The following is a 26,401-nucleotide window of genomic DNA, read 5'->3' on the forward strand; positions in this document are numbered from 1 at the left end:
TGGGAGTTAGGAATTAAAAAAAAGGGTTGTTCGGGAATGGGGATGGGGAAGATTGGGAAGGGGGAATTGATTGAAAAAGAGTAACCTATAGTTTCTTGCTCGTTCTTCTCCATAGGAATCTACACTTTGGAACGAGCAACTAGAGGACTGACCGACAGACAGACTACACTACTACTTATTATTATATTTGCTTTGACGTTCAAAAGTGCCTTCCTGGTCTGTTAGAAATAAATAATTTTGACTTTTGACTTTATAAACTCACAAATTTTGCGCATGTATAATAAAAAAAAATATATACAAAAAATAATCGATGAAACTACAAGCTACCGCTAATCTTATCTGGCATATATATCGGTATACTATCGCGTTTATCTGTCCACCAACATATACAACGAATACCTACTTCTGAAATTGTATCAGTTTAGAACTGAACCGTGTTAGTGATACACTCCGAAATTGCTATTGGTAAATACTTTTAACTATTTTCGTCACGCCTTTTATCCCCGAAGAGGTAGGCAGAAGTGCACATTACGGTACGTAATGCCGCTATACAATGTATAATGTACACCCACTTTTCACCATTTGTGTTATAAGTCCCATGTAATAGGGGGTGAGCCTGTTGCCATATACTGTACACAATCTTTAGGCTTAAGTCATTCTGTCTCCTGCATTAAATTCACCGAGGGAAATGGAAACATCTATTTTTCATCCCCCTAAATGTTAGTACTAAGTCGCGGACTAAGTCGCGGGCAGAAGCTAGTATTTTCATTAAAATAATCGTGTGCGTTTATACACAGGGTGTAAACGGAACGCTCACGAAAAACGCTACAATATTTTGTTTTTGTTTTTGTTATTTTAATAGTTTTTGTTTTCGTGTTATTCATGCAACATCAGCCTTATGCAGTTGATTACAACTATTATTACATAAAATAAACATTGAATTCCTTAATTATTTGAAAATCACTACATAGTATAAAACAAAGTCGCTATTTTTGTCTGTTTGCCTGTATGCTTAAATCTTTAAAACTACGCAACGGATTTTGATGCGGTTTTTTTAATAGATAGAGTGATTCAAGAGGAAGGTTTATGTGTATAATACATGCATAATATATCACCATTGCACCCATGCGAAGCTGGGGCGGGTCGCTAGTTATTTATTATATGTGGTGAATCGTTTATTACAATGATTGTTCTTATCTAAATCGTATGACTAATGTTGTTATGTCAAATGAGATAATAAGTATGAACCAACCGACTGCCTCGTTGGTCGAGTGTTCGCAAGTGCGACTGCCGGGCAAGGAGTCCCGGGTCGGGCAAAGTATTACTGGGATTTTTTCGGTTTTTCGAAAATTTCTCAGTAGTAGCACGGAGTCTGGAATTGTGACCAGTATATGGCAATAGGCTCACCCCCTATTACATGGGACTTATAATACAAATGGTAAAAAGTGGGTGTACATTGTATAGCGGCATTACGTGCCGTAATGTGCACCTCTGCCTACCCCTTCGGGGATAAAAGGCGTGACGTTGAATTGTAAATCAAGTATAAACCAACTATTAGCCATTATTTCATTATTCTTTCATTATTTTACAGGTAAAAGTGACATTTGAAAATAATTGGAGTCTTATTTTTAAACATAAATCAGTGAAATGGCGACACACGAGGCGTTCGCTGAGGCCGGTGCTAATCCGGGAATCGAAATCTGGACCATTGAGGTGAGTATACAATATAATTTAAAATAAGAAAATAGCATTTTTACAAAAACTTTTTTTGAAAGAGCCCTTTTTTTACTATAACTTTCGTGAGACATACTAAATTAATTATTATGTTATCGGCTTACTCACGTAACTATTTGACGAGGAACTCGACTAGTTTCAAGCCATGCTAGAGGCTCATATTCATGAGCAGCATTCCGCGACACACGACGCGGCGACTGTCGCTGCTACTGTCTAAACCAGTCGAGTTCCTCGTCAAACAGTTACGTGAGTAAGCCGATAACATAATAATTAAAGAGCATCTTTTTAAAAAGTTCAGCAACGTATTTGTTACACCTGACGCTTTCTAGTGTCCATGGGCGGCGGCGATTGCTTACCATCAGGTGATCCGTCTGATCGTTTACCGGCTTATACCATAAAAAAAACTAATTTGGTTTTTTTGTTTCAGCAATTTGAACCTGTCGCTATACCATCAAAATCTTATGGAAAATTTTATAATGGAGATTCATACATTGTATTAAAGGTATGTACTTATATCACATCACATCAACAGCTCGACTACCTCGTTGGTCGAGTGGTCGCAAGTGCGACTGCCGAACAAGGGGTCTCGGGTTCGATTCCCGGGTCGGGCAAAGTATTGCTGGGTATTTTTCGGTTTTTCGAAATTTTCTCAGTAGTAGCACGGAGTCTGGAAATGTACCCAGTATTTGGCAATAGGTTCTCTCCCTATTTCATGGGACTTATAACATGAATTGTAAAAAGTGTGTGTACATTGTACAGTGGCATTACGTGCCATAATGCGCACCTCTGCTTACCCCTTGGGGAATAAAAGGCGTGAGTACAAAAAATAGAAAAAAAAAACCTTTAAACCCTTAAATTTTTATGACTTTGACTGCCAATATAAATCTGTTGAAGGCAAATACTCCGCTAGTGCCGGTCACTTTTGCCCCCCATGGCGTTTAATGTGTTAACAAGCACTCAATTACAATTTCTGTCCTCAGACATCAGGCCAATCCAACGCCACATTGAGCTATGATGCCCATTTCTGGCTCGGCAGCAAAACTACCCAGGACAAGAAGGGATCAGCTGCCATCTGGACAGTCACCCTGGATGATATGTTGGGCGGCAAGGCAGTGCATCATCGGGAGGTGCAGGGCCACGAGTCCAGCAGGTTCCTCGGGTATTTTAAACCTGGTATGGTTTATTTTATTATTAAGTTGTATTGCTTTACGTGCCGTAACAAACTCCATCATCGGAGACGTAATCGTCCCCATCTCGAATCTAGAATTTGCAATCTCCAATTTCCAATCTTCAATCTCCAACCCCCAATCTCCAACCCCCCAAGTTCATGTATTTTTTTGAGTCAATCACCCAATGACTTCTCCCCCCTTGGACGAGGCTAAAGGGAGTGTCAGACTCTTACTGACCCCGTAAAGTGTCACGCATTATGTCAAATGGAAATCCAGTTATGACATCTCCTGGTAAAGTTTATTGGTAGAATTGTTGCGTCTATACATTACTATTGCCTTCAGTGTCGTGGGTGTGTTTACAAACACTTCCATATTATTCGCAACTGATTCTTTTTTTTTTTGAGGGATAAAATCACCCAATGACTTCTCCCGCCTTGGGCGAGACGAGAGGGAGTGTCAGACTCTTACTGACTAAATACCACCCCGTTCCTACTCCTGCTTTTCGAGCCGGAGCCTCAGTAACCCGCTAGGCAGTCCAGCTCCGGGATATATTTCATGATGACATCTGTATATTTCAGCCATTAGATACATGGAAGGCGGTAACGAGTCAGGTTTCACTGAAGTGGAAACCAACGCGGGAGCTGAGAAGAGACTCCTAAAGCTTTCAGGATGTGAAAACATGAGGATTGAGGAGGTAAGTTTATTTTTAATTGAGCAGACGTATCACCTGATGGTAAGCAATCGCCGCCGCCCATGGACACTTGAAACATCAGAGGCGTTACAAGTGCGTTGCCGGCGTTTTGGGAGTTAGGAATTTAAGGGTTGTTGTTCAGGTATTGGTAAGATTGGGAAGTTTAGGACAGGGGGAATTGGGCCTCCGGTAACCTCACTCACACAACGCAAGCGTTGTTTCACGTCGGTTTTCTGTGAGGCCGTGGTATCACTCCGGTGGAGCCGGCCCATTCGTGCCAAAGCAGGGCTCTCCCACACTCAAGTGAGAGGAGAAAGAGCTAGTGGTGGCGCTACTGTCGAGTAACAGGGTCTACGGTTTAGTTATCGGATAGGGGTAGAGTGGACTTCCCTTGGGTACGAACGTCGGTTCGAATCCACGTTCCTAATCCGTGCAGCCAGGGAATGGAACAATCTGCCGGCTTCTATCTTTCCTGACAAATACAACCCGGGTCTTTTCAAGGTCAGAGTGAATAGGTACTTTCTAAGTCTGTGTGCTCCATCCTCGGCCACATCTTCGCTTCGCCGTCCTGGCAGTAAGCGGGTTGGTGGCCAAACGCAGACTTATCAACGTTAAAAAAAAATAAAGCAAAGTATTGTTAGTGTTTTTGAAAGTGGTTTAAGTGTGGGAGAATGGTTTTCGGCACTGCAGTGCCGGCTCGACCGGAGTGATACCACGGCCGAGCAGAAAATCGACGTGAAACAACGCTTGCGTTGTGTTTCGTTGTGTGCATTAGATTACCGGATCCCCGATTCCCCAACAACCCTTAAATTCCTAACTCCCAAAAGGCCGGCAACGCAATTGTAACGCCTCTGATGTTTCAAATGTCCATGGACGGCGGCGATTGCTTACCATCAGGTGATCCGTCTGCTCGTTTACCGGCTTATACCATAAAACAAAGTCTATTTAGTCAAAACATTAAAAAGTCAAGGCTAAACATATTGACTAAATATCGATTAGATAATACAATATAATTATAATATAATCACTGATAAATATTCATATACTAGCTGTGGCCTCCGACTTCGTCCGCGTAGAAAGTTAATGACTTCTGACAGAATTTTAATTTATTATTATTTTCCAAGAAAACAAGATTATTTTTAACGTAAAAGTAATTTAAGTTTTTTGATGGAACACGAGCAGACGGGTCAGCTTATGGTAATACGCCGCCGCCCATGGACCCTTGAAACACCAGAGGCGTTACAAGGGCGTTGCCGGCCTTTTGGGGGTTAAGAATTTAAGGGTTGTTAGGGAATCGGGGATTGGGAAGATTGGGGAATTGGCACGTTTCACGCCGGTTTTGGTGAGGCCGTGGTATCACTCCGGTCGAGCCGGCCACTGCTGGGCTATTTCGGATTTTCGAAAAAATTTCATTCGCTCGCACGGGGTCTAAAATTGTGTCCAGTATATGGCAATAGGCTCACCCCCTATTACATGGGACTTATAACACAAATGGTGAAAAGTGTGTGTACATTGTATAGCGGCATTACGTGTCGTAATGTGCACTTCTGCCTACCCCTTCGGAGATAAAAGGCGTGATGTTACGATTACCTTTTTTATTATCATAAAGATTAAAAAATATTTTGTTAAATGATTTCATTTATTTAGTAAACGAAATGACTGCATTAAATAAAAAGATAGATAGGTATTGATAGTAGCTAATAATGCAAGAATTGCAACATATTATTTCTGATAAACTATCATTTGTTATCATAATCATAATATGTGCTAATGATTACATTTGTGCCGCATCGTATGTTTTTTTCTACATCCTTTTATTTAACTTACAATATAGATATTTATAAAGTATGGAGATCACTCATATAATTTAAATGAAACGAGTAATACTCGTCCACAGAAGCATATTACAACTAAAAAATATTTCAACTAAAACAGAAAAAAATTGTCAAAACAAAATAAATAATTAAATTAATCAAGTATTATATTCTGTATGAACAGCTCCATGTACCTTGACCACAGAAGAGCTGTAATGTTGTAGATTGTCTAGGAATGTTACGGACATGCGGCGCGGCTGTTACAATGCCGTATTTGTAAAGAGTGTTCAAATTAGCTCAAAGAGAATATTGCACTTTTTGGCTTAACTATTTTGCAAATGGTTCGACGTTTAGCCGCTATCTCGCCTGGGAACGGGGTGGTTTTTAGTCAGTAAGATTCTGACACTCCCTTTCGCCTCGCCCAGGGCGGGAGAAGTCACAGGATGACTTTCCCCCCTCAAAAAAAAAAAAAAGAAACGTGACCAAGAGAGGTGACTTCATTCAACAAAATGTATTCTTCTAATTGCACCACTTTTCTCCTCACCAGGTACCAGCCGAATCCTCATCCCTGACCAAAGACCACTGCTTCATTCTGGAGGTGGACCATGACATCTTCGTCCTGATGCCCGAAGGTGCGAAGGCTACTCAAAGAAGGAAGATCATCAGCGTGGCCAACCAGCTCAGAGATGACAATCATAATGGAAGAGCTACCATTGAAATTATTGGTAAAGAAATAACTATTTTTTATGTATGGTATAAGCCGGTAAACGAGCAGACGGATCACCTGATGGTAAGCAATCGCCGCTGCTCGTGGACACTTGAAACACCAGAGGCGTTACAAGTGCGTTGCCGACCTTTTCGGGGTTAGGAATTTAAGGGTTGTTGGGGAATCGGGGATTGGGAAGGGAACCTCTCTCACATAACGCAAGCGTTGTTTCACGTCGGTGTTCTGTGAGGCCGTGGTATCTACAAGACCGAGATTACAATAAAAATGAGTCATCTACATTATTGTTTTATCAGTTCCAATATCAGGGACAGGAAAATACTATCTTTATATTTATATTTTTGCGGATTTATTATACACTGGTGCATAGATATGATGTACATATATCAAAAATGATAAGATTTGTATAAAAAAGAAGTACCTACCGGCTGATAGAGAAAAATTGGTCTTCCTGCCCGTATCTTATGTTTTATTTTCGGTTGCATTCGTCAACCATTATCAATCGTTTTTATATTTTATTGCCGCACACTAGAATTTTCTCCTGTGTCGTGGGTGCGTTTACAAACATACAAGTTCACATACACATGACACCCAGACCCGAAACAACAATATGTGGATCACACAAAGATTTGCTCTGTGCGAGAATCAAACCCACTAAACGTGGTACGGCACCCTGTTGCCCTGTCACCGCGCCAACCGTGCAGTCGAAATAATAGTTACACTGCTGGACTATGGGCCACCTCTACATAAGAGGGGTTGCCATAATCTCCGCAGGCAGGCGGGTTGGAGATCGCAGTGTAAAAGGTTCAGGTTTATCAGAGAGCGCTGCTGCACGGTCTCTGTTATACATATAGTTTCAAGAAGAGTAGGGGCTACTGTATTTTAGTCTAGCGTTTCCACACGGCTAATCCTACTCAATCTAAATTAATTATTATGTTATCGGCTTACTCACGTATTTGTTTGACGAGGAACTCGACTTGTGTCAAGCCATGCTAGAGGCATGAGCGCGGCGATTGCCGCGTCGTGTGTCGCGGAATGCTGCTCATGAATATGAGCCTCTGAGCAACTAATCGAGTTCCTCATCGATCAGTTACGTGAGTAAGCCGATAACATAATAATTAATTTAGTATGTCTCACGAAACCTACTCAATCTGTTCAATCTCCCCCAAATATGTGTTTTTTTTCTTTAACTTAAAACTCGCAGAAATCAGAGATTCACATCATATTACAGTCCGATAGCTTACCATCAGGTGATCCGTCTGCTCGTTTACCGGTTTATACCATAAAAAAAAGAAACATGCACTTATCACCAATGAAACCGTTGATCCAATACACGTATGAGTAGACATAAAAAACTGTTCAGATTATAATGTATTCATTCTTTTTACAGATGAATTCTCATCCGATGAAGACTATGACCAATTCTTCCAAGCCCTTGGATCAGGATCCAAAGATGAAATCGCAAGCGATGATTCTGGCACAGTAAGTATTTTATACAGTGACTCGTGTAGTGTAGAGATTGGCCAGTCAACTGATGGTAACGTGGACAGTCCAGGCGATACGTACTTAGGTATCGTCATAAGCTAATGGTAACATGTAAACAGTGACTCGTGTAGTGTAGAGATTGTCCGGTCAACTGATGGTAGCGTGGACTGTCCAGGCGATACGTACTTAGGTATCGTCATGAGCTAATGGTAACATGTAAACAGTGACTCGTGTAGTGTAGAGATTGTCCAGTCAACTGATGGTAGCGTGGACTGTCCAGGCGATACGTACTTAGGTATCGTCATGAGCTAATGGTAACATGTAAACAGTGACTCGTGTAGTGTAGATGTCCAGTCAACTGATGGTAGCGTTTGTATTATACTGCCCTTTCTCTTCCAGACTTACTACCGTGATGATATTTCTGCTGTCTATCTGTACCGAGTGATGCTGGGCGATGGTTTCGATGTGGTGGCCCTGAATAAACCATACAAGCAGAGCCATTTGACTTCTGATGTAAGTATTTTAATCGTAATCATCATTATAACACTATTTCTGTTCATTAACATAGGCCTCCCGATTGAGCCATTGAGCTTAAGGGTGCTTTTCTACCAGAGATGTGCTATGTAGCTATGTTACGAAGATGTAATAAGCTGTGAAACTATGTGACCGTTTTCACTGATACTAAGCTATGTAGCTGTAGGAAGGAAGATGCGCAGCTCGAGTATGCGATGTATCGATAGTAGGGAAGCCCGGATAGCACGCATCTCTCCATATAAAAAACACAGCTTAGCTAAGTCCGTTTCCACTAGTGCCTAGCCATGTGAGCCAATGAATATGATTCTTGGAAGCCAAACGCATCCACAGCAACGTAGCATAGCACATGTGGAAAAGCACGCAGATTCTTGATATTATGTATTTCTGCATATTCAAGGATATTATGCCTTGAATCAATAGTTTGGTTAGGTCGCTGAAGGGGGTATACTTGACCCCGTGGTGTTCACATGGTTGCTGAGACGATGTGTCATGGACACGGTGCGACGGCTGACGACACGAACCTGTGCCTTGATTCTATTTCATAATCAAACCTGAATTTGCTGCGCGGCATAAGTACATAAGAGACTTCCTCCAAAATTAAACAATTCAGCCGATCCTATTTCTAATGCTGTTACTCTATTTACAGGAAGTCTTCATCCTGGACACTCCTTGCTCAGGAGTGTACATCTGGATCGGCTCTGAAGTTAGCGCCGATATCAGGAAGGCATACCACGATATCGCGAACCAGTACTTCGAGGCTAAGAACTATCCGTCTTGGGTGAGTATTGTCTTTCTTCTTTCTTTCTTTCTTTCTTTTATCTAGTATCTAGTATATGGCAATAGGCTCACCCCCTATTACATGGGACTTATAATACAAACGGTGAAAAGTGGGTGTACAAATTGCAACGATAACTAGTATACACCAACACATCGGCACAACTATCGCTACACAATATCCCTGTGTGGGTATTCCGTAGTAATGTGCATAAAAACGTTTGACCATTACGCACACATTGGTATATATTATAAATTTTGTGTCGGTATATGTATTTTTATAATTTAATAGATGGGTAAGGTTAAAAATATTTACAATTGATGATATGGTTCAACATTTTCACTGAACTAGACGTAGTGCTCGTAGACGAGTGGTTTAACGAGCTTACTCTAATCGTCTCCATCTACGCCGATGTGGGTTCGAAACCAGCAAAACGTATTTTTTAGATGTATTTTATTTCGTTGTTTGTCTTTGTTAAGTTTATTTTTGTTTTCTGTATAATAAAATCAGACTATAAAAGAAGCATTTAAGTCGGTAAATAAAACGATATCTATTTTATTACATATAATTTATTTATATAGAAATAAAGTATAAATATTGGATATAAATCAAATAAAAAATGTTATTAATTGTTTTCATAAACAATTTTTTATTAATTAATGATTATTACAAAAAAAATATTATTAAATATTAATTTTTATTATTAATTAAACAATAATAAATTAAATTTTAATATTGTATATTACTTATTATTAAACAATAAGAAACATTATATATATTTTTTTTAAATATTAAAATTTAAAAAAAAAGTATTAAAAAATAAAATTATTATAAAAATTTAATTAAAACATTTTTTTCCAAATTTCCGCTTCACAGTAAATATTGTTATTTCTTGAAATTAGCAAATTATTGTTATTAGAATTCTCCATTTTGTGTTTTAAGGCGGTTGCTATAAGATTCAATATTGAGTGGGCAATATGTTAGCAAAAAATGTGACGTGACAAATAAGTTTTTAACATCATTTCGAATCATATTCTAAGTTGGTTAAGGATGAGCGTAAATATAATGTTTCAAATTAGTTGAACAGCAGTTACATAAGTTATTAAAATGAGAAGTGAAGTGAATCAACATGTTGAATAGAAAGAAATTATGACAATTTCTAACCGCATAACAATAACATCACTTCACCGTATTTTCTAGACTGCATTATAATATTATGTTAAAAATATAAACATTGTAGTTAATTTGGACTATATATAATTTGGCTGATGGCTCAGTAACTGATTCAGAAATCGATATAAGTCAGCGTTAACCCAAAAAAAAATTCAATACAAATAAATTTCAACTTTATGCTGCTAGCATGAAATTAATTCTTTACATCGGTAAATATAACCACATTATTAGCCCTATTAAAATTTATAAAACTTCTGGCAAAATTTTATCGCTGTTCCTGGTGCATTGTGGGCAGTAATATCTTTTTGGGTGGCTTCCTGCACCTTAAACCAGAATACAGGTGCCTCCTTATTGTTTGCGTGAAGACATCGAGTGCCGTTGCTGTAGTGCGCGTTGAAAAAGGGATCAACCTTATGCCTGGCTACGATGTCGTAGTGCCGAGCTGACGAATTTGCCTTCGGCTTCGGCCCAGCTTGGCAATTTTCAATATCACCAGTCTCCGCATATCTGCGCACCCATAACTGCATGGACTTACACTATTAAACAAAAATATATTATTTAAAATACCACGAAACTCTATAAAGTTATTTATCAATAGGAATAAAATATAACTACAAGTAGCTTTAGTTGTAAACACAATAATTATACAATATTTTATAATCAACATATATATATAGGTTTACACAGTAATAAAATGCTACTAAAATCCTTTAAGTTACAACAGGATTAATTAAAAATTATCCATTATAAGGATATTTAAGAAAATATTATTATTAGTATCCTATTAATATAAATTAAAATAGATTAAGTTTTAAATTTATTAAACAATAATTAAATAATTATTTATTCTTAATAATAAATTCATCAATAATAATAAAAAAGTATTCATTATTCAAATATTAATATTCATTAATTTTTTTATGTTATTATTTTATTATATTTATAAAACATAAAATAATAACATTATTTTATTATATTTAAAAATATAGAGAACTTAAATAAATAAGTGAAAATAATTAATTCAATCAATTACCCAGAATATCAACATAATAATTATCTTATTTACTCACCGATATCGTTAAGCGCCTTTCTATTTCACTAAAGAAAAGATCTATCTAAAACAAATTTTTTGTTCGTGCAAAATAATTACTTCTGCCTTTTTCAAATTTGTGAAGTGTTGAGACATGTTGAGCTTTACACACGAATTATGTAGCAATAAACTATGAAAATGAAATGCTCATAAATTGACAACTAAGAATATAATTTTATTTTGTAAGTTGGGTGATTTGGAAAATATTTAAAGAATTGACGGTAGTTACTTTATAAACGGGCTAAATAAAATGACCCGAGAGTTCCGTGGTCGCCACAAACATTACAAATTTAATACTCAAGTATCGAATGATTAGAAATTTAGAATTAGATGTTGTTTAAAAATATTTGGTAAACACTACAAAAAGAACTCGTTGTTGCTGGGTTCGATCCTGCGACACTTTGCCTGAAGACTCAAAGCGTTAACCATTACGCCAAACGTGCAATTAATAAGTGTTTCGAAATATTGTAATGGATTCAATAACATAAATATACGACGAGAAGATTCCTTTAGATATATTTGTATGGGTATAATTTGTGTAGCTCGATCGTTCGTTGTTCGATTTATTAAATGTTTGTTAAGTATTATTTTTATCTCTACCCTTGTTTTTATTCATAAAATCTTTTACGAAATTCTTACATATACCGACACAATAATTTATAGTATATACCAATGTGTGCGTAATTAAGAAACGTTTTTATGCACATTACTACGGAATACCCACACAGGGATATTGTGTAGCGATAGTTGTGTCGATGTGTTGGTGTATACTAGTTATCGTTGCAATTTGTACATTGTACAGTGACATTATGTGCCGTAATGTATAATTTTTTTTTTGAAAAACCGAGATTTTCTTGGAAATCCCGATAATACTTTGCCCGACAGTATACCGTAATGGCACTTGCGACTACTCGGCCAACGATGCAGTCTCTTATTATTCCATTTTTTATGGAATTAAGATGGCAAAAAAAGAAATCAGCTCCGTCCATGGACGGCCGTCAGCGGCGGCGTCAGAACGTAAGCCCACATGCCCGCACCGTACGCACCGTACGCAACGCACGCAACGGATTTTAGTTTATCTTGTATAGAAACTCATACAACTGCGTCCTCTGATACGCAGCGTACGGACCGCATCATCGGCAATGTCTACATGCGATACGTACCGTACGTCATACGAAATGCCGATGGCAAAAATCCAAGTGAAAGTGGTATCGGCAATCCAATTGCTGATACTCGCGTCGGCAATCCGATCGCTGTCGATATAGTGGACGCAGACTAATAAAAATATCCGTTTAATGCGATCCGTCCGATGCGGGCCTGTGAACGCTTACCTTGATTAGACTCTTTTTGAAACTGATTGATCTAGATTGTATATTGTATTTCCAGGTGAACGTGACGAAGGTGGCTGAAGGCTCCGAGTGCTCGACCTTCAAGCAATACTTCGTCAGCTGGAACACTGTCATCACCAGGAGTATGGGAGCCGTCTCCGATGGTAAATATCTTTTTTTATGGTAAACGAGCAGACGGATCACCTGATGGTAAGCAATCGCCGCCGCCCATGGATACCTGAAACAACAGAGACGTTACAAGTGCGTTGCTGTTCTTTTGAGGGCTAGGAATTTAGGGATATAAGGATTGGGAAGATTGGGGAGGGGGTAATTGGGCCTTTGGTAACCTCACTCACACAACGCAAGCGTTGTTTCACGTCGGTTTTCTGTGAGGCCGTGGTATCACTCCGGTCGAGCCGGCCCATTCGTGCCCACTCTTACGAAGCGCTTTGTTTTAAGTTTCCTTGTGCGAACTGCTAGGGAGTGGAACTCCTTGTCGGAGTCTGTGTTTCCTGATGGGTATAACCTGGGTGTCTTCAAAGCCCGAGTGAATAGGTTGCTCATGGGCAGATGTGCTCCATCGTAGGCCGCATCATCACTTACCATCAAGCGAGATAGCGGCCAAACGTCGACACATCAAATGTAAAGTTCTAAGAATCCCTGACTTCTCCTTAGATGCTGGATACGACTCTGATGATGCTGAGCAGAACCAGAAGGTGGCTCAGTACATCGGTAAGAGTGCGGCTGCGAGGGAGTACATGCCTGATAACGGAGAGGGATCTCTTACTGTCACCAGGTAAGTAATCTTTTTTTGTGTATTATTTTATACTAACTACTTCCGCGCGGTTTCATTCACTCTGCTCGGCTCCTATTGGTCATAGCGTGATGTTTTATATCTTATAGCCTTCCCTGATAAATGTACTATCCAACACAAAAATAAAATTATTCAATTCGGACCAGTAGTTCCGGAGATAAGCGCGTTCAAACAAACAAACAAACAAACAATCAAACAAACAAACTCTTCAGCTTTATAATATTAGTATAGATTGATGCACTACATTCGTTTAGTTTTTAAAAATGCGTTCAGTCAGGATCATGCAATAGTATACTCTAAAACGTAAAACTTAACTAGACTTTAAGTGTGTGCTCGCCGTGCTTTAGTACAGCAGGGCCGGTTCGACCGGAGTGATGCCACACTCTCACAGTACACCGACGCGAAACAATGCTTGCGTTGTGTGAGTGAGGCTACCGGAGGTCCAATTACCCCCTTCTCAATCCCCCATGCCCCAATAACCCGTAAAATCCTAACCCCCAAAAGGCCCGCAAAGCACTTGTAACGCCTCTGGTGTTTCGAGCGTCCTTGGGCGGCGGCGATTGCTTACCATCAGGAGATCTATATGCTCGTTTACTGGCTTATTCCATAAAAAAATATATTGAGTTATCTTTTTTTATGAAACAATCCGGTAATCGAGCAGACGTATTACCTGACGGTAAGCAATCGCCGCCGCCCATGGACACTTGAAACACCAGAGGTGTTACAAGTGCGTTGCCGACCTTTTGGAAGTTAGGAATTTAAAGGATGTTGTTTGGGAATCAGAGATTGGGAAGGGGGGAATTGGGCCTCCGGTAACACAACGCAAGCGTTGTTTCACATCGGTTTTCTGCTCCTCCGTGGTATCACTCCGTTCGAACCAGCCCATTCGTGCCGAAGCATGGCTCTCCCACACTTCTATGTCTATGTGCGACTTCTGTCATCACCACAATCTGTTCCTTAATCCCCAGGGTTGGTGACGGCGCTGATGTGACCGAGGACTTCACCTCGGGCTGCGGCATGCTGTACCAGAGCGAGGTCTATGTGGTCAAGTATACGTATACCGAGGAAGATGGAGAGGATAACTACATTGTGTATTACTGGATTGTGAGTATTTTTTTAATAAAACGTAATGATCAAGTAGATTTATATTTCAGCCATGATCGTCCCACTGCAGGGCAAAGGTCTCCCTACCTTTCTTCCACTAAGCAACAGCAACGTCACGCCTTTTTATCCCCGAAGGGGTAGGCAGAGGTGCACATTATGGCATGTAATGCCGCTATACAATGTACACCCACTTTTCACAATTTATGTTCTAAGTCCCATGTAATAGGGGGTGAGCGTATTGCCATATACTGGGCACAATTCCAGACTACGTGCTACCACTGAGAAATATTCGAAAAACCGAAAAAAGCCCAGTAATACTTTGCCCGACCCGGGAATCGAACCCGAGACCCCTTGTTCGGCAGTCGCACTTGCGACCACTCGACCAACGAGGCAGCCATACAGTCAGACAGAGGTGTACCTCTGCCTACTTCTTCGGGGATAAAAGGCATGACGTTGCCTGTACTGATATACAGTATGGAGAAAACTCATATATGAATTTTTCCTCCCTTCTCTCTTTCCAGGGTTCCAAAGCGTCAGCTGACGACAAGCAGGCGGGTGCTGAGCTGGTGGCTCAGCTGGAAGACGAGCTCGGAGACGATGCTGCAGTCGTGAAGGTGCCTCAAGGAAAGGAGCCGAGACATTTCCTCATTATCTTCAAAGGTAGGTCTCTCCATCATCATGTGGTGGCAATTAAATGGCAGTGCAGATGGGAATCTTCTACCAAGGGCCGCCACCTCTATCAGTTCTTTCCATCCGTGCATGAGCGACTGGAGAGGACATGGTTGGAGGTGGATCACTGTGTTGCCCAATTTCTTACTGGCCATGGCAACTTTAAAAGCAAATTGTTCTCATTTAAACTCGTTGATTCACCATGGTGCCAATGTTCGACAGCGGAGTTGCAACATGAGCAATCCGCCCATCACATACTCTGGGAGTGTGGTCTCTGGCAATCTGAGCGTAACACTATGTTAGATAATTTAATTGTTTCATCATTCCTCTATTCTTTTATCATTTTTTTGTATATTTATTTATTTATTTTATACTTTATTGCACACATACATGAAAAAGTTTACATTTTATTTGAAATTTGAGTACATTAGGCGGTCTTATCACACACGGCGATTTCTTCTAGACAACCTGTGGATGGCATTTTTTAAATGAATACATACCATAATAATATATGGGGAGACCTCTTATGACTTAATTTTAATCACATATTTGTTATCATCTTGGCTGACAATATACGAAAAATGAGCGTATCAGGCATTACAGCTCTTCTGTGTCCAGTATATGGCAATAGACTCACCGCCTATTACATGGGACTTATAACACAAATGGTGAAAAGTGGGTGTACATTGTAGATTGGCAATTAAATGCCGTTATCTGCACCTCTGCCTACCCCTTCGGAGATAAACGGCATGATGATACGAAATATAATATTCATACACAATTTATACAATAAAGAATTAAATTAGACTAATACATAACCACTCTTTCAATATTTAAGTCATCCGTTTAGTACTATAATTTACCGACTCCAAACTTGAGTGACATCACAGCTTCACAGAATAACGATCAAAGCATACTGTGTACAGTGATATGGAACATAAAATAAACAAAGGAACGCGGTCCCATTTGGGCGCCAACTCACACCAACTCAAACTGGCGCCCGACAGGGACTGCACTCTATAAAACAAAATTTTCCATTATTTTTCTATTATAACTTCACGACTTTAATCCCCGTAGGGGTAGGCAGAAGTGCACATTATGGCACATAATGCTAATGTATTACATTTCACAATTTATGTTGTAAGTCCCATGTAATAGGTGGTGAGCCATATACCGGGCACATTTCCAGACTCCGTGCTACCACTGAGAAATTTTCAAAAACCCAAAAAAAGCCCAGTGATACTTACAATCAATCGAACCCGAGCCCCCTTGTCCGGCAGTCGCGCTTGCGACCACTCAAACAACGAGGCAGTCAAAATAATTTGAATTAAACATTAAAATACAAAGCGACGTTGTCCCATTTGGGCGCCAAAACACACCAACACAAACTGGCGCCCAACCGGGACTGCGCTGTCTAAAACAAAATTATTCAAAAATTAAAATTAGTCCGGTCAAATTAGACATTTGACCCACGACAAATTCACACCTAGCTGAAAATTGGTACAAATGTTTAAATCACAATTATAAACATTGTGTCAAAAATGCCCATTTGATCCTGTTTAAGGAAAAAATTTTGCGGGATTTTTTTTTAACTTGAGACGGGATATTTACCATGTTTATCTATTTCTTTGAGTTTCCTATATTTCGGCACTTGTAAAACAGTTAATAGTCAGTAACCATGTCCTTTTAAAGACTTATAAAATTATTTTAAAGTTTTATAAAACTCGATAGTCTCACGACAACGAGTTTCTACAAAAAATCTATGTTGATATGAAATACTACTGCCGGACCAACCTGATCAACCTGAACCTGATTATTTTATGTATATTATATTGAAATGCCAAGCCGATCGCGCACCCTAACCGAACACGTGGAACGAAACCATAGCGCGATTCAGGAAATGTACGGAATTGTACAACGCCATCTATCGAGCGTGGAGACAACGTTATTTAGGCAAATTTGGTTTTTATTTAAAGGGTGTTTAGCTGTGATATTGCTGGTTATTTTTTGTTATTGATAGTTTAATATATTTAGACTCTTGTTATCGTGTTGTGGAAGGCTAAAATCAGTCGTAAACATTCTAATAAATCCACTTAAGACTCAGTCTTAACCGTAATCCTAATAGGGATGATGACGGGGTATGAAAATTAAGAATCTATTTAGTCCGTCAGTTAGGTAATGAAAGAAAGAGAAAAATCATTTTATTTTGTCGTATAAGATAACAATACTTAGATAAATCGAATCAAAGTTTAGGAGTGGAAGCAAATACGTCATTTCTACGTATAAAACATACCTAGAAGTGACTTCACGCGATATTTCAAATCAATATATATCTTCGAAAGTATTTGTTTCCGTAAGGAAATAAAAAATACGTGTTTAATGTTTTAAAATAATCTACAAGACGGACATTAAAATAAAAATTAGTCTGAATCTACCCTATTTGGAAGCGTTCAAAAAATTAAGGCTCTATGTGATAGGGTCGCTAAAAAACAGACGGGAGCCGCCCATAGACACCCGCAACACTAGAGGCGTTACAATTGCGTTGCCTTTTGGGGGTTAGGTTAGTAATTTAAGGGGTGTTTCTCATCCACACACAACACTGGCATCACGCTGGTTTTCTGTGAGGCCGTGGTATCACTCCGGTCGAGCCGGCCCATTCGAAGCATGGCTCTCCCACGCAATACTTAGTAAAGATTACTCTTTACAGGAAACCTGGCCATCGTATTTGGAGGCAAGGACACTGACTACAAGCCCACCAACGCTGAAGGAAACTATGATGAAAACAGTACACGTCTGTTTAGGGTAAAAACTAATCTATACTATGCTATGCTAATATTATAAAGCTGAAGAGTTTGTTTATTTGATTGTTTGTTTGTTTGAATGCACTAATCTCTGGAACTACTGGTCCGAATTGAATAAATATTTTTGTGTTGGATAGTACATTTATCGAGGAAGGCTATAGGCTATAAAACATCACGCTATGACCAATAGAAGTTAAGCAGAGCGGGTGAAACCGCGCGGAAGTAGCTAGTTACATTTATAAGATCAGCTCTTTTAACCAGTTTTTTTATGGAATAAGCCGATAAACGAGCATACGATCACCTGATGGTAAGTTGTCGCCCATGGACACCCGAAACACTAGAGGCCTTACAAGTGCGTTGCCGGACTTTTGGGGTTTAGGAATTTAATGGTTGTTGGGGAATTGGGAAGATTGGGAAGAGGAGTACTGCCTCCGGTAACCTCACTCACACAAAGGAACACAACGCAAGGATTGTTTTACGTCTTGAATTATTTGTAGAAGTTCAGGGAAGGTTAAAAAGGTGACATTTTTTTTAAAGTGCTACGATGTTTGCCGGTTCTGCTGGTAAACTAATATACTCCCTATGTCCTCAGGTGGAAGGCACAGATTTGAGCGACATGCGAGCCGTTCAGGTCGGAGAGACGGCTGATAACTTGGAAGATGATGATGTCTACGTGCTAGAGTTAGCTGACATTGTCTATGTGTGGATTGGAAACGTAAGAATTTTTATTTTAATAACCGCCGTACTGAGAGTAATTGAATGGTTACTTAACCCTTGTTCTTAGGAATTCTTTTCGGTATAAAATCGTTACTAAGGAATAGTTTAAGTAACCATTACCTAAATGTTAAAAAGTGCATATTAAAATATACATAATACGCACTAAAAACTGCCATTCTATTCAATAACTGTCAATTGGAACTTTCGAAGTGAGCTCGATCGCATTCACACCCTTCATAGCGTTTAATCTTGAATCAATATGTCAATACATTTCAACACACAACTTCACGCCTTTTATCCCCAAAAGTGCACATTACGGCACGTAATGCCGCTATACAATGTACACCCACTTTTCACCATTTTGTGTTAAAGTCCCATGTAATAGGGGTGAGCCTATTGCCATATCCTGGACAAACTATACAACCCTAATCGTAGCTGGTAAAATAGCATTCAGAGTACGGAATATAAAGCCAAAGTCAATATACTTTTTCGTCTACAAACGAAAATCAATACAATTAATTATAATGTTATCGACTTACTCACGTAACGTTTTGACGAGGAACTCGACTAGTTTCAAGTCATGCTAGAGACTCACTCATGAGAAGCATTCCGCGACATACGACGGAGCCGCGGCGATTGTCGCGCTGCAATCGCTGCGTCGTGTGAGCCTCTAGCATGGCTTGAAACTAGTCGAATTCCTCGTCAAACAGTTACGTGAGTAAGCCGATAACATATAATAATTAATTTAGTATGTCTCACGAAAGTTATAATAAAACCAATTTGTAGAAGAAGATAAAATAGCGTTTGTTTCACACATAGTGCCCACATATAGGTATTATGTACACTTATCAATTCCATTTGTCTCCAGGAATCGAATGAGAAAGAGAAGGCGGCGGTGAAGACCTTCGTCAAGATGCTGGTAGGAGAAGAGAAGGAGATCAGCACTGTGGAGCAAGGCAGCGAGCCGGCAGAGTTCTGGGACGCTTTGGGTAAGTAAATGAATTCACTCTATACATGATCCGGAGCTGCGGACTACCTAGCGGGTTTACCGTGGCTCCGGCTCGAAAAGCAGGAGTAGGAACGGGGTGGTTTTTAGTTAGTAAGAGTCTGACACTCCCTCTCGCCTCGCCCAAGGCGGGAGAAGTCATTGGATGATATTCCACCCTCAAAAAAAAAACCTACTGAATTTGCTAAAAGTCGCGGTTTATTCGCATACATTAATGGAGAAAAGCTCTTCTAGTTTCGAGTCACAGAGGGACTCTTCATCAGTAGCGTGCGAAGACGTGGCGACATCTACTACTAGCAGTAGGCTAGTAAAGTAATAATAAGTTGCCGCGTTTTAGTTAATTTAGTATGTCTTACGATAGTTAAGAACCATCATCCAACCACAATAACAAAACAACAAAATTTCATTAGCACGCGCGCGTAAAGTTCCAAAATACCTACCTAGTTACTAGTCTTCCGATAACGCGGGCGCCTCGCTGCTAACAGCTGATCATGTTATTGTGATAAAAATAAAACTAATGAGTATACAAAAAAAGTTTGTTTGGGAAAGTTGTTTGTAATCATGAGTACAATCACGTGTTTAAATATCGTTCACTAATTACCAGTCACCCTATATGTATAGACGCCGTCTGTTGAAAACAAAAACGGTGGGTCTCATTACAATATGTTTTACAGGTGGCGAGCCCGAAGAGAAGAGTGGTTCTGGCTGGAGGAACGCGGTGAACCGCAGAGTGACAGCCCCTCGCACCCTCACAGCTGTGAACGTCAGCATCACCAAGAAGATTACCTTCGAAGATCTCGACACGGAGTTCACGCAACAGGTAAAAAGGAGCTTTATTATAATTAATTTTACTAGCTCATTTCCTTTGCACTGGTTCCGTAATGGAGATCACCAATTACCGCTGAAAGAATGGTTCTAGTTCACAATAGGCATGTTTCCTACTAGTCAAATTCAATACTTTTTTCGAAACGTCAAAAACTATATTTTCTATGAACTTTGTATGAAATACTCTATTATGATGTCGTCAGATTTTTACGTTAAATAGCAGACTTATTTCTAGAAATTTAGAAAAAATCGAAAATTACGTACCTTGTTCATCAAATTTATGAATGGGAGTGTGATTATTTTTGAATATTTTATTGTATTGTAAAGTTGTAATAATTTATTTTTGACCCAGTCATCATCCTATTGGAGTATGAGCCTCCTCTATATGAGAACTTAAATTAATGATTATGCTATCAGCTTACTCACGTAACTGTTTGACGAGAAACTCGAGTCTCTAACGTGGCTTCTTTACGACCACCACACGTTATTGCAGTTTATTTTAATGGGAGTAAACGAGCAGACGAATCACCTGATGGTAAGCAATAGCCGCCGCCCATGGACACTTGAAACACCAGAGGTGTTACGAGTGCGTTGCCGGCCTTTTAGGGGTTAGGAATTTAAGGGTTCTTACCGAATCGGGGATTGAGAAGGTTAAGAAGGAGGGTAATTGGGCCTCCGGTAATCTCACTCACACAACGCAAGAGTTGTTTCACGTCGGTTTTCTGTGAGGCCGTGGTATCACTCCGGTGGAGCCGGCCCAGCAGTGCCGAAACATGGCGAGCCCACTCTTTTAATTAACTAGTTCTTTTACTAATATTAGATTAGTAATACTAGACCTTAATTTCTCAACTACTCCAACATTTATGTCCCAGGATCTGTCTGATGATGGAGTGTACATCCTGGACACCGGTGAGGAGCTCTACTTGTGGCAAGGAAAGAAAATTCCGGAGCGAGTCAAAATGGCCAGGAACGATATTATCAAGGTAACTTATACAACCAAGTATTAAGCAGATGTATGAAAACTAGTGGTCGCCTAGTGGTCGAAATTCGACCATATACGATTTAATTTACAATACCACTTAACATACGTTCAAGGATAATTTTTATTTAACGAATTGCTATTACTTTTGTAAAATTCAAATTAATATATTCCGGCGCATCATGAACAGGAAAACTCTATTCATATGAGACGTGAGAATATCATCACAATGTCTGTCGATTTTGACGTTTTGTCAAATACGATCAGATACTATGCATGTGTGTGTAATGTTTTATTTATTGATTTAATGTACTTTATAAGCATTATTTTTTAAAAATATTAGCGTTCTGCACTTCTCCTACACATAAACTATAAGTGTGCCAAATTTTATTCTCCTACGTCTGCGCAATTTTCGTAAAAAGCGGTCCTAAGTTTTTGCATCACGTATTAATATATAGATTCTACACTGGCGCCCAACCGGGCCTAGTTCAAATGTCTTAGTGGACCCAGTTGGGCGCCAATTCATTTACCAAATCGTCAGAAATCATTAGCTGCAAAAAAAGTTAAATACGTTTTTAACTATACCGTACATGCGAATAAACATGGATAGACAATCCCAACGAACAACAGTTGGGCAGAAAGCTGCCAGACACGATCACCGCCTGGTCGGAGGATACTGCTTTACTGACAAATAAAGTTAAAGCATGTATTTCAATTAATCCTAAATTAGGCACTTTTGAAATGTCAAATTCAATTGTCCGTCAGTCTGTCTGTCTGTCAGTCGGTGCTCGTTACAAAGTGTGTACCTACTTAAAGAACTTTACTCTCTGTTCCCTAAAATAATAAGACTTCTATTGCTAATCTTCTCTTCTATTCTTCTCCAGGAGTACATAGAAGATGATGGCTTGGACCGTACGGTGGACAACGCTTTGGTGGTCTTCGTCAAGCAGGGAGAGGAACCGGGAGCTTTCCGGAAACTCTTCCCCGAGTGGGACACTGCTATGTGGGATGTAAGTAAACATTGGATATTAATAGGGTAGCGGTGATCCGGAGCTGCGGACTACCTAGCGGGTTTACCGGGGCTTCGACTCGAAAAACAATAGAAGGAACGGGGTGGTTTTTAGTCAGTAAGAGTCTGACACTCCCACTCGCCTCGCCCAAGGTCATTGGCTAATTTCCCGCCTCAAAAAAAAAAAAAAAAGAGTGTGGCGGTGTGTGATTTAAGGGTGTTACCACACCAATCGAGCGATCGTCGATGATAAATGATATTAATTTTTGCAAATAGGTTACAATGTAACTCTTTTACACGTCAATCTCTTAAATAACTAGATGAGGTCGGTATTTCCTATCCGACTACTCTGAGAAGAAATGCCGAAACAAACTCAGAGGTCATAGTCTCTTGTGATGGATGCGATCGAACGATGGCGGAATGGATTGGTTGATGTCGATCGATAGTTTCTACTACACCAATAGATCGATAGGTTAGATAGATACTATCTGTCGATGGTGGAATGGACTGGTCGATGTCGATCGATAGTGTCCGGCCGGAATATAATCAATCTACGTCGACCGATGTCATTCGATCTTGAAGCTAACACACCAATCGATTAATGTCGAACCCACGAGCCGATTGCCACGGTTTTGCATTCGTTGGAAAGGTCTCGGGCTCTGTGAGGTGAAAAAAAAGAAGAGAAAAGCAGGAAACAGGGAAAATCATTGGTGGCGAAACGGAGTTCGCCGGCCGCCATTTTCTAGTATAATATAAATAGTTTCACATACACTACCGTTGTCGGTTGTTGAATCATCGTCCTCGCTCAACCGCGTTCACGAGAAGTGAGGGCAACAGTGACGTCGTAGTGCAACGGTTCGACCGCATGCGCCGAGTCCAGTGGTCAAAACTTGTTCTGCGCACCGTCCGCCCGCGCATCGTATCTTGCCTTTTTTATATTTTCGGTCTAATTGTAATCAGTGTGTATAAAAATATTTTTTTTGTATGCATAAAATAACATGTATTATTAAATTCAACATTTACTGCCTTACTCAGAGACATTTAATTATTACTTAAACTATTTCTTAGCAACGATTTTGTATCGAAAACAATTGCTAACGACGGGGTTAAGTGACCATTTAAATAACTCTGAGTATGGCGGTTAGAGACAATAGATTGACATTAAATAAATAATTAATAATTATATTATCTCTTTCACAGAACCAAACATCTTACGAAGACATCAAGAATGAAACGAAAGCAGCAAATTCTAAGTAAAAAACAAAAAAGTAGGGCTTAAACAACTATAGTATTAGAACTTGAGACGGGATATTTACCATGTTTATTTATGTCTATGAGTTTCCGATATTTCGGCACTGTTGCAAGCGCCATGATCACGGATGAACTGGAGTAAATGCAGGTGGATGTTTAAGAGCAGACAAATCGGTCTACCCTCTTTCTCGTTCGTTTTTTGCTAACACTGTGCCTAAATATCGGAAACTCATAGAAATAGAAAAACATGGTAAATATCCCGTTTCGAGTTCTAATACCAGTGTTAGTGACCATGTCAGTTTAAAAACATAAACAACTATGTTTTCTATGTAATTGTAAGGATATAAGTATAATCAAAAATGTTTTTATTTTTATTACATATTGTTTTATTAAAATAAAATATACATTATTATACATTTTTTATAAACATATTGAGTTTTATTTCCTACATAATATAAAACAAACTCGCTTTCTCTGTCCCTATGTCCCTGTGTATGCTTAAATCTTTAAAACTACGCAACGGATTTTGTTGCGGTTATTTTTAATAGATAGAGTGATTCAAGAGGAAGGTTTATATGTATAATACATGCATTAATATATTACCATTGCACCCATGCGAAGCTGGGGCGGGTCACTAGTAATAGATAAGATTGTAAACAGATCCACTACCGGGCGAAATCTCTTCTCATATACAGAAGATATGAGCATTTATCACTAATAGGGATGATTACGGGGTGAAAATAAAAAATCGTATATAGTAATGATAAAATATTTGACACGTACTTTTTTTTTATATTGCCTAGTGTGGGGCAACATTAAAAAAAAACAATGACAAGCTAGATCAAGTAATTATTATGTTATCGGCTAACTCACGTAACTATTTGACGAGGAACTCGACTAGATTCAAGCCATGCTAGAGGCTCATATTCATGAGCAGTATTCCGCGACGCGGCGATTGTCATGCTGCTACTAGAACTACTGCTACTGCTAAGGCATGGCTTTTAACTAGTCGAGTTACTCGTCAAACAGTTACGTGAGTAAGCCGATAACGTAGTAATTAATTAGTATGTCTCACAAGAGTTATAATAAACTAGACCGTTGCAATACACTGATTAATTATTTGCACTAGATTCTTATTCTCTAACGCAGCAGCTATCCTCTCCTTGTCCGCTAACTGTTTGTTGACCGCATGCTCAGATACGTGGGAGCCCTCGGAGACTTCTACGGTCACTTTAAAACGGCTGGGCAATGCTCGAAGGAGACGGACTCGAATTGATAGACCTGTAAAATTAAATGGTTACAGTTAAAAAATGCATAAGTATATGGTTTGGGTTTTTTTTATGGAAAAGAGGGCAAACAAGCTGATGGATAACTTGATGGTAAGCAGTCATCATCATCAATGGACTCCCAAAACACAGGAGATATATAGGTATGTTTTCTGTAGAAGAACGCCAGGAAGAGGTATTGGTCCATGGAGCTAATGAAAGGTAATATTCCATTAGCACTTAAAAAGAAACTAATGGACATGTGTATTCTGCCCATCTTAACCTATGGCGCTCAAACTTGGAATTGAAACAACATCAGAAGTCCAAACTCAAGGTTTGCCAGCGGGCCATGGAGCGCAGTATCTTAAGAGTTTGACTATATCGGAGAGAATAAGAAACCCCACGCTGTGCTCCCCGGCTAAAATCATCGACATTGGTCAGAAAGCCGCAAGATTAAAATGGAACTGGGCTGGTCACGTCTGCTGCATATGGGACGAACGGTGGGCAAAACTAACTACTGAGTGGAACTCGTTCAACATCCACAGAAGGCCTAAAAGGAGATGTTGGGTCGAACTCGACATTTACGACAAGGATTGGCCACAAAAAGCTTTAAACAGAGAGGAGTGGAAGAAGGGTAGGGAGGCCTTTGCCATGCAGTGGGACGATCATAGCTGAAATCTAAATCTAATATATTTTCGGAGCTGCGGTCTACCTAGCAGGTTACCAGGCTCCGGCCGGCTCCACTGGTAAAAGAGAAGAGAGAGAAGACACTCCATATTATCTGTAAGCAACCTCAAAGACCACAGACAAAACAAATTCTCACCTATCAAAGTAGCCATGCTGCAATGTGGTATTGTCGGCGTAAAGCTAACAACGACCGTATTATCCTTATTATCCACCTTTATATTACTTTCCTCCACAACCCTCAGCTCTTCCAACGTAAGCGGGTGCTCGGGATCATTGATATTCCGAATTAGATCAAAAATTTCCCGTTCATCAAACAGATCTTCTATGTCTTCATTATAGTCTTCTGAACTCTTTTCCCGCTCTGAACCCTTGTCGTATACGTTTGGGTTTACATTGTCTGCTAGTTTCGTCATTTTGTTTAGTTTAAAAGTGTCTCGTGATGAGAAAAACAACAGAGAAAAGTAATGTATTTTGGCAATGTCAAAACGTATTGTTATGATAGCGAGTTGGTCGTTCAGAAATGATATTACTACAGCTGGTTGAAGTCAGTCAAGTCATAGTTTTCTTATTCTATCGTTACTCTCGTATATGTTTATAAAAGTGTCGGAAATAATAAAACACGGTACAGTGTTGATTTTGTTAGCAATAGTAAGGGAAGAAGCAAAAAGGAAAAATAATAGCTTTGAAAACAAACAACGTTTTCTGAACGTTTTCTCAACTGACATCCATTTCGTTTCAAATCAAGGGACGTAGCTTC

The 26,401-nt window shown here is 39.5% G+C and overlaps 2 protein-coding genes across 3 annotated transcripts; one reads left to right on the forward strand and one right to left on the reverse strand.

The window, feature by feature from the left end:
- Window positions 1–406: 406 nt before the first annotated feature.
- LOC126911808 (gelsolin, cytoplasmic-like) lies at window positions 407–24,121 on the forward strand. Of its 2 annotated transcripts, none has more exons than XM_050700704.1 (20): window positions 407–465; window positions 1,644–1,713; window positions 2,162–2,236; window positions 2,715–2,907; window positions 3,482–3,597; window positions 5,956–6,133; window positions 7,523–7,614; window positions 8,017–8,130; window positions 8,798–8,929; window positions 12,576–12,681; window positions 13,193–13,313; window positions 14,300–14,435; window positions 14,957–15,095; window positions 17,812–17,906; window positions 18,498–18,620; window positions 19,491–19,611; window positions 20,303–20,448; window positions 21,326–21,436; window positions 22,317–22,442; window positions 23,642–24,121. In XM_050700704.1, exons 2-20 carry the CDS (start codon window positions 1,648–1,650, stop codon window positions 23,696–23,698), a joined length of 2,247 nt encoding a protein of 748 aa, XP_050556661.1. In that variant the 5' UTR covers window positions 407–465; window positions 1,644–1,647; the 3' UTR covers window positions 23,699–24,121. The 2 variants fall into 2 exon arrangements, with proteins under 2 accessions (XP_050556661.1, XP_050556660.1); XM_050700703.1 differs by having other exon boundaries at window positions 424–465; window positions 1,592–1,713.
- Window positions 23,774–26,123, reverse strand: LOC118281034 (MIP18 family protein galla-2-like). Its single transcript, XM_035601464.2, has 2 exons — window positions 25,781–26,123; window positions 23,774–24,973 (listed from the first exon to the last, which is right to left on the reverse strand). The coding sequence occupies exons 1-2, from the start codon at window positions 26,055–26,057 to the stop codon at window positions 24,783–24,785; spliced, it is 468 nt and encodes a 155-aa protein (XP_035457357.2). The 5' UTR covers window positions 26,058–26,123; the 3' UTR covers window positions 23,774–24,782.
- Between the last annotated feature and the right edge of the window lie 278 nt (window positions 26,124–26,401).

Source organism: Spodoptera frugiperda, chromosome 19 (genome assembly GCF_023101765.2).
Source record: "Spodoptera frugiperda isolate SF20-4 chromosome 19, AGI-APGP_CSIRO_Sfru_2.0, whole genome shotgun sequence".
Taxonomy (NCBI): domain Eukaryota; kingdom Metazoa; phylum Arthropoda; class Insecta; order Lepidoptera; family Noctuidae; genus Spodoptera; species Spodoptera frugiperda.

Bases quoted from the DNA above. Each gene is read 5' to 3' on its own strand.
- LOC126911808 (XM_050700704.1), top strand. From the start codon at position 1,648: ATGGCGACACACGAGGCGTTCGCTGAGGCCGGTGCTAATCCGGGAATC. The intron at 14,436-14,956 runs GTGAGTATTTTT...CTCTCTTTCCAG, and splicing joins ACATTGTGTATTACTGGATT to GGTTCCAAAGCGTCAGCTGA. The intron at 17,907-18,497 runs GTAAAAACTAAT...CTATGTCCTCAG, and splicing joins ACAGTACACGTCTGTTTAGG to GTGGAAGGCACAGATTTGAG.
- LOC118281034 (XM_035601464.2), bottom strand. From the start codon at position 26,057: ATGACGAAACTAGCAGACAATGTAAACCCAAACGTATACGACAAGGGT. The intron at 24,974-25,780 runs GTGAGAATTTGT...TTAATTTTACAG, and splicing joins CAGCATGGCTACTTTGATAG to GTCTATCAATTCGAGTCCGT.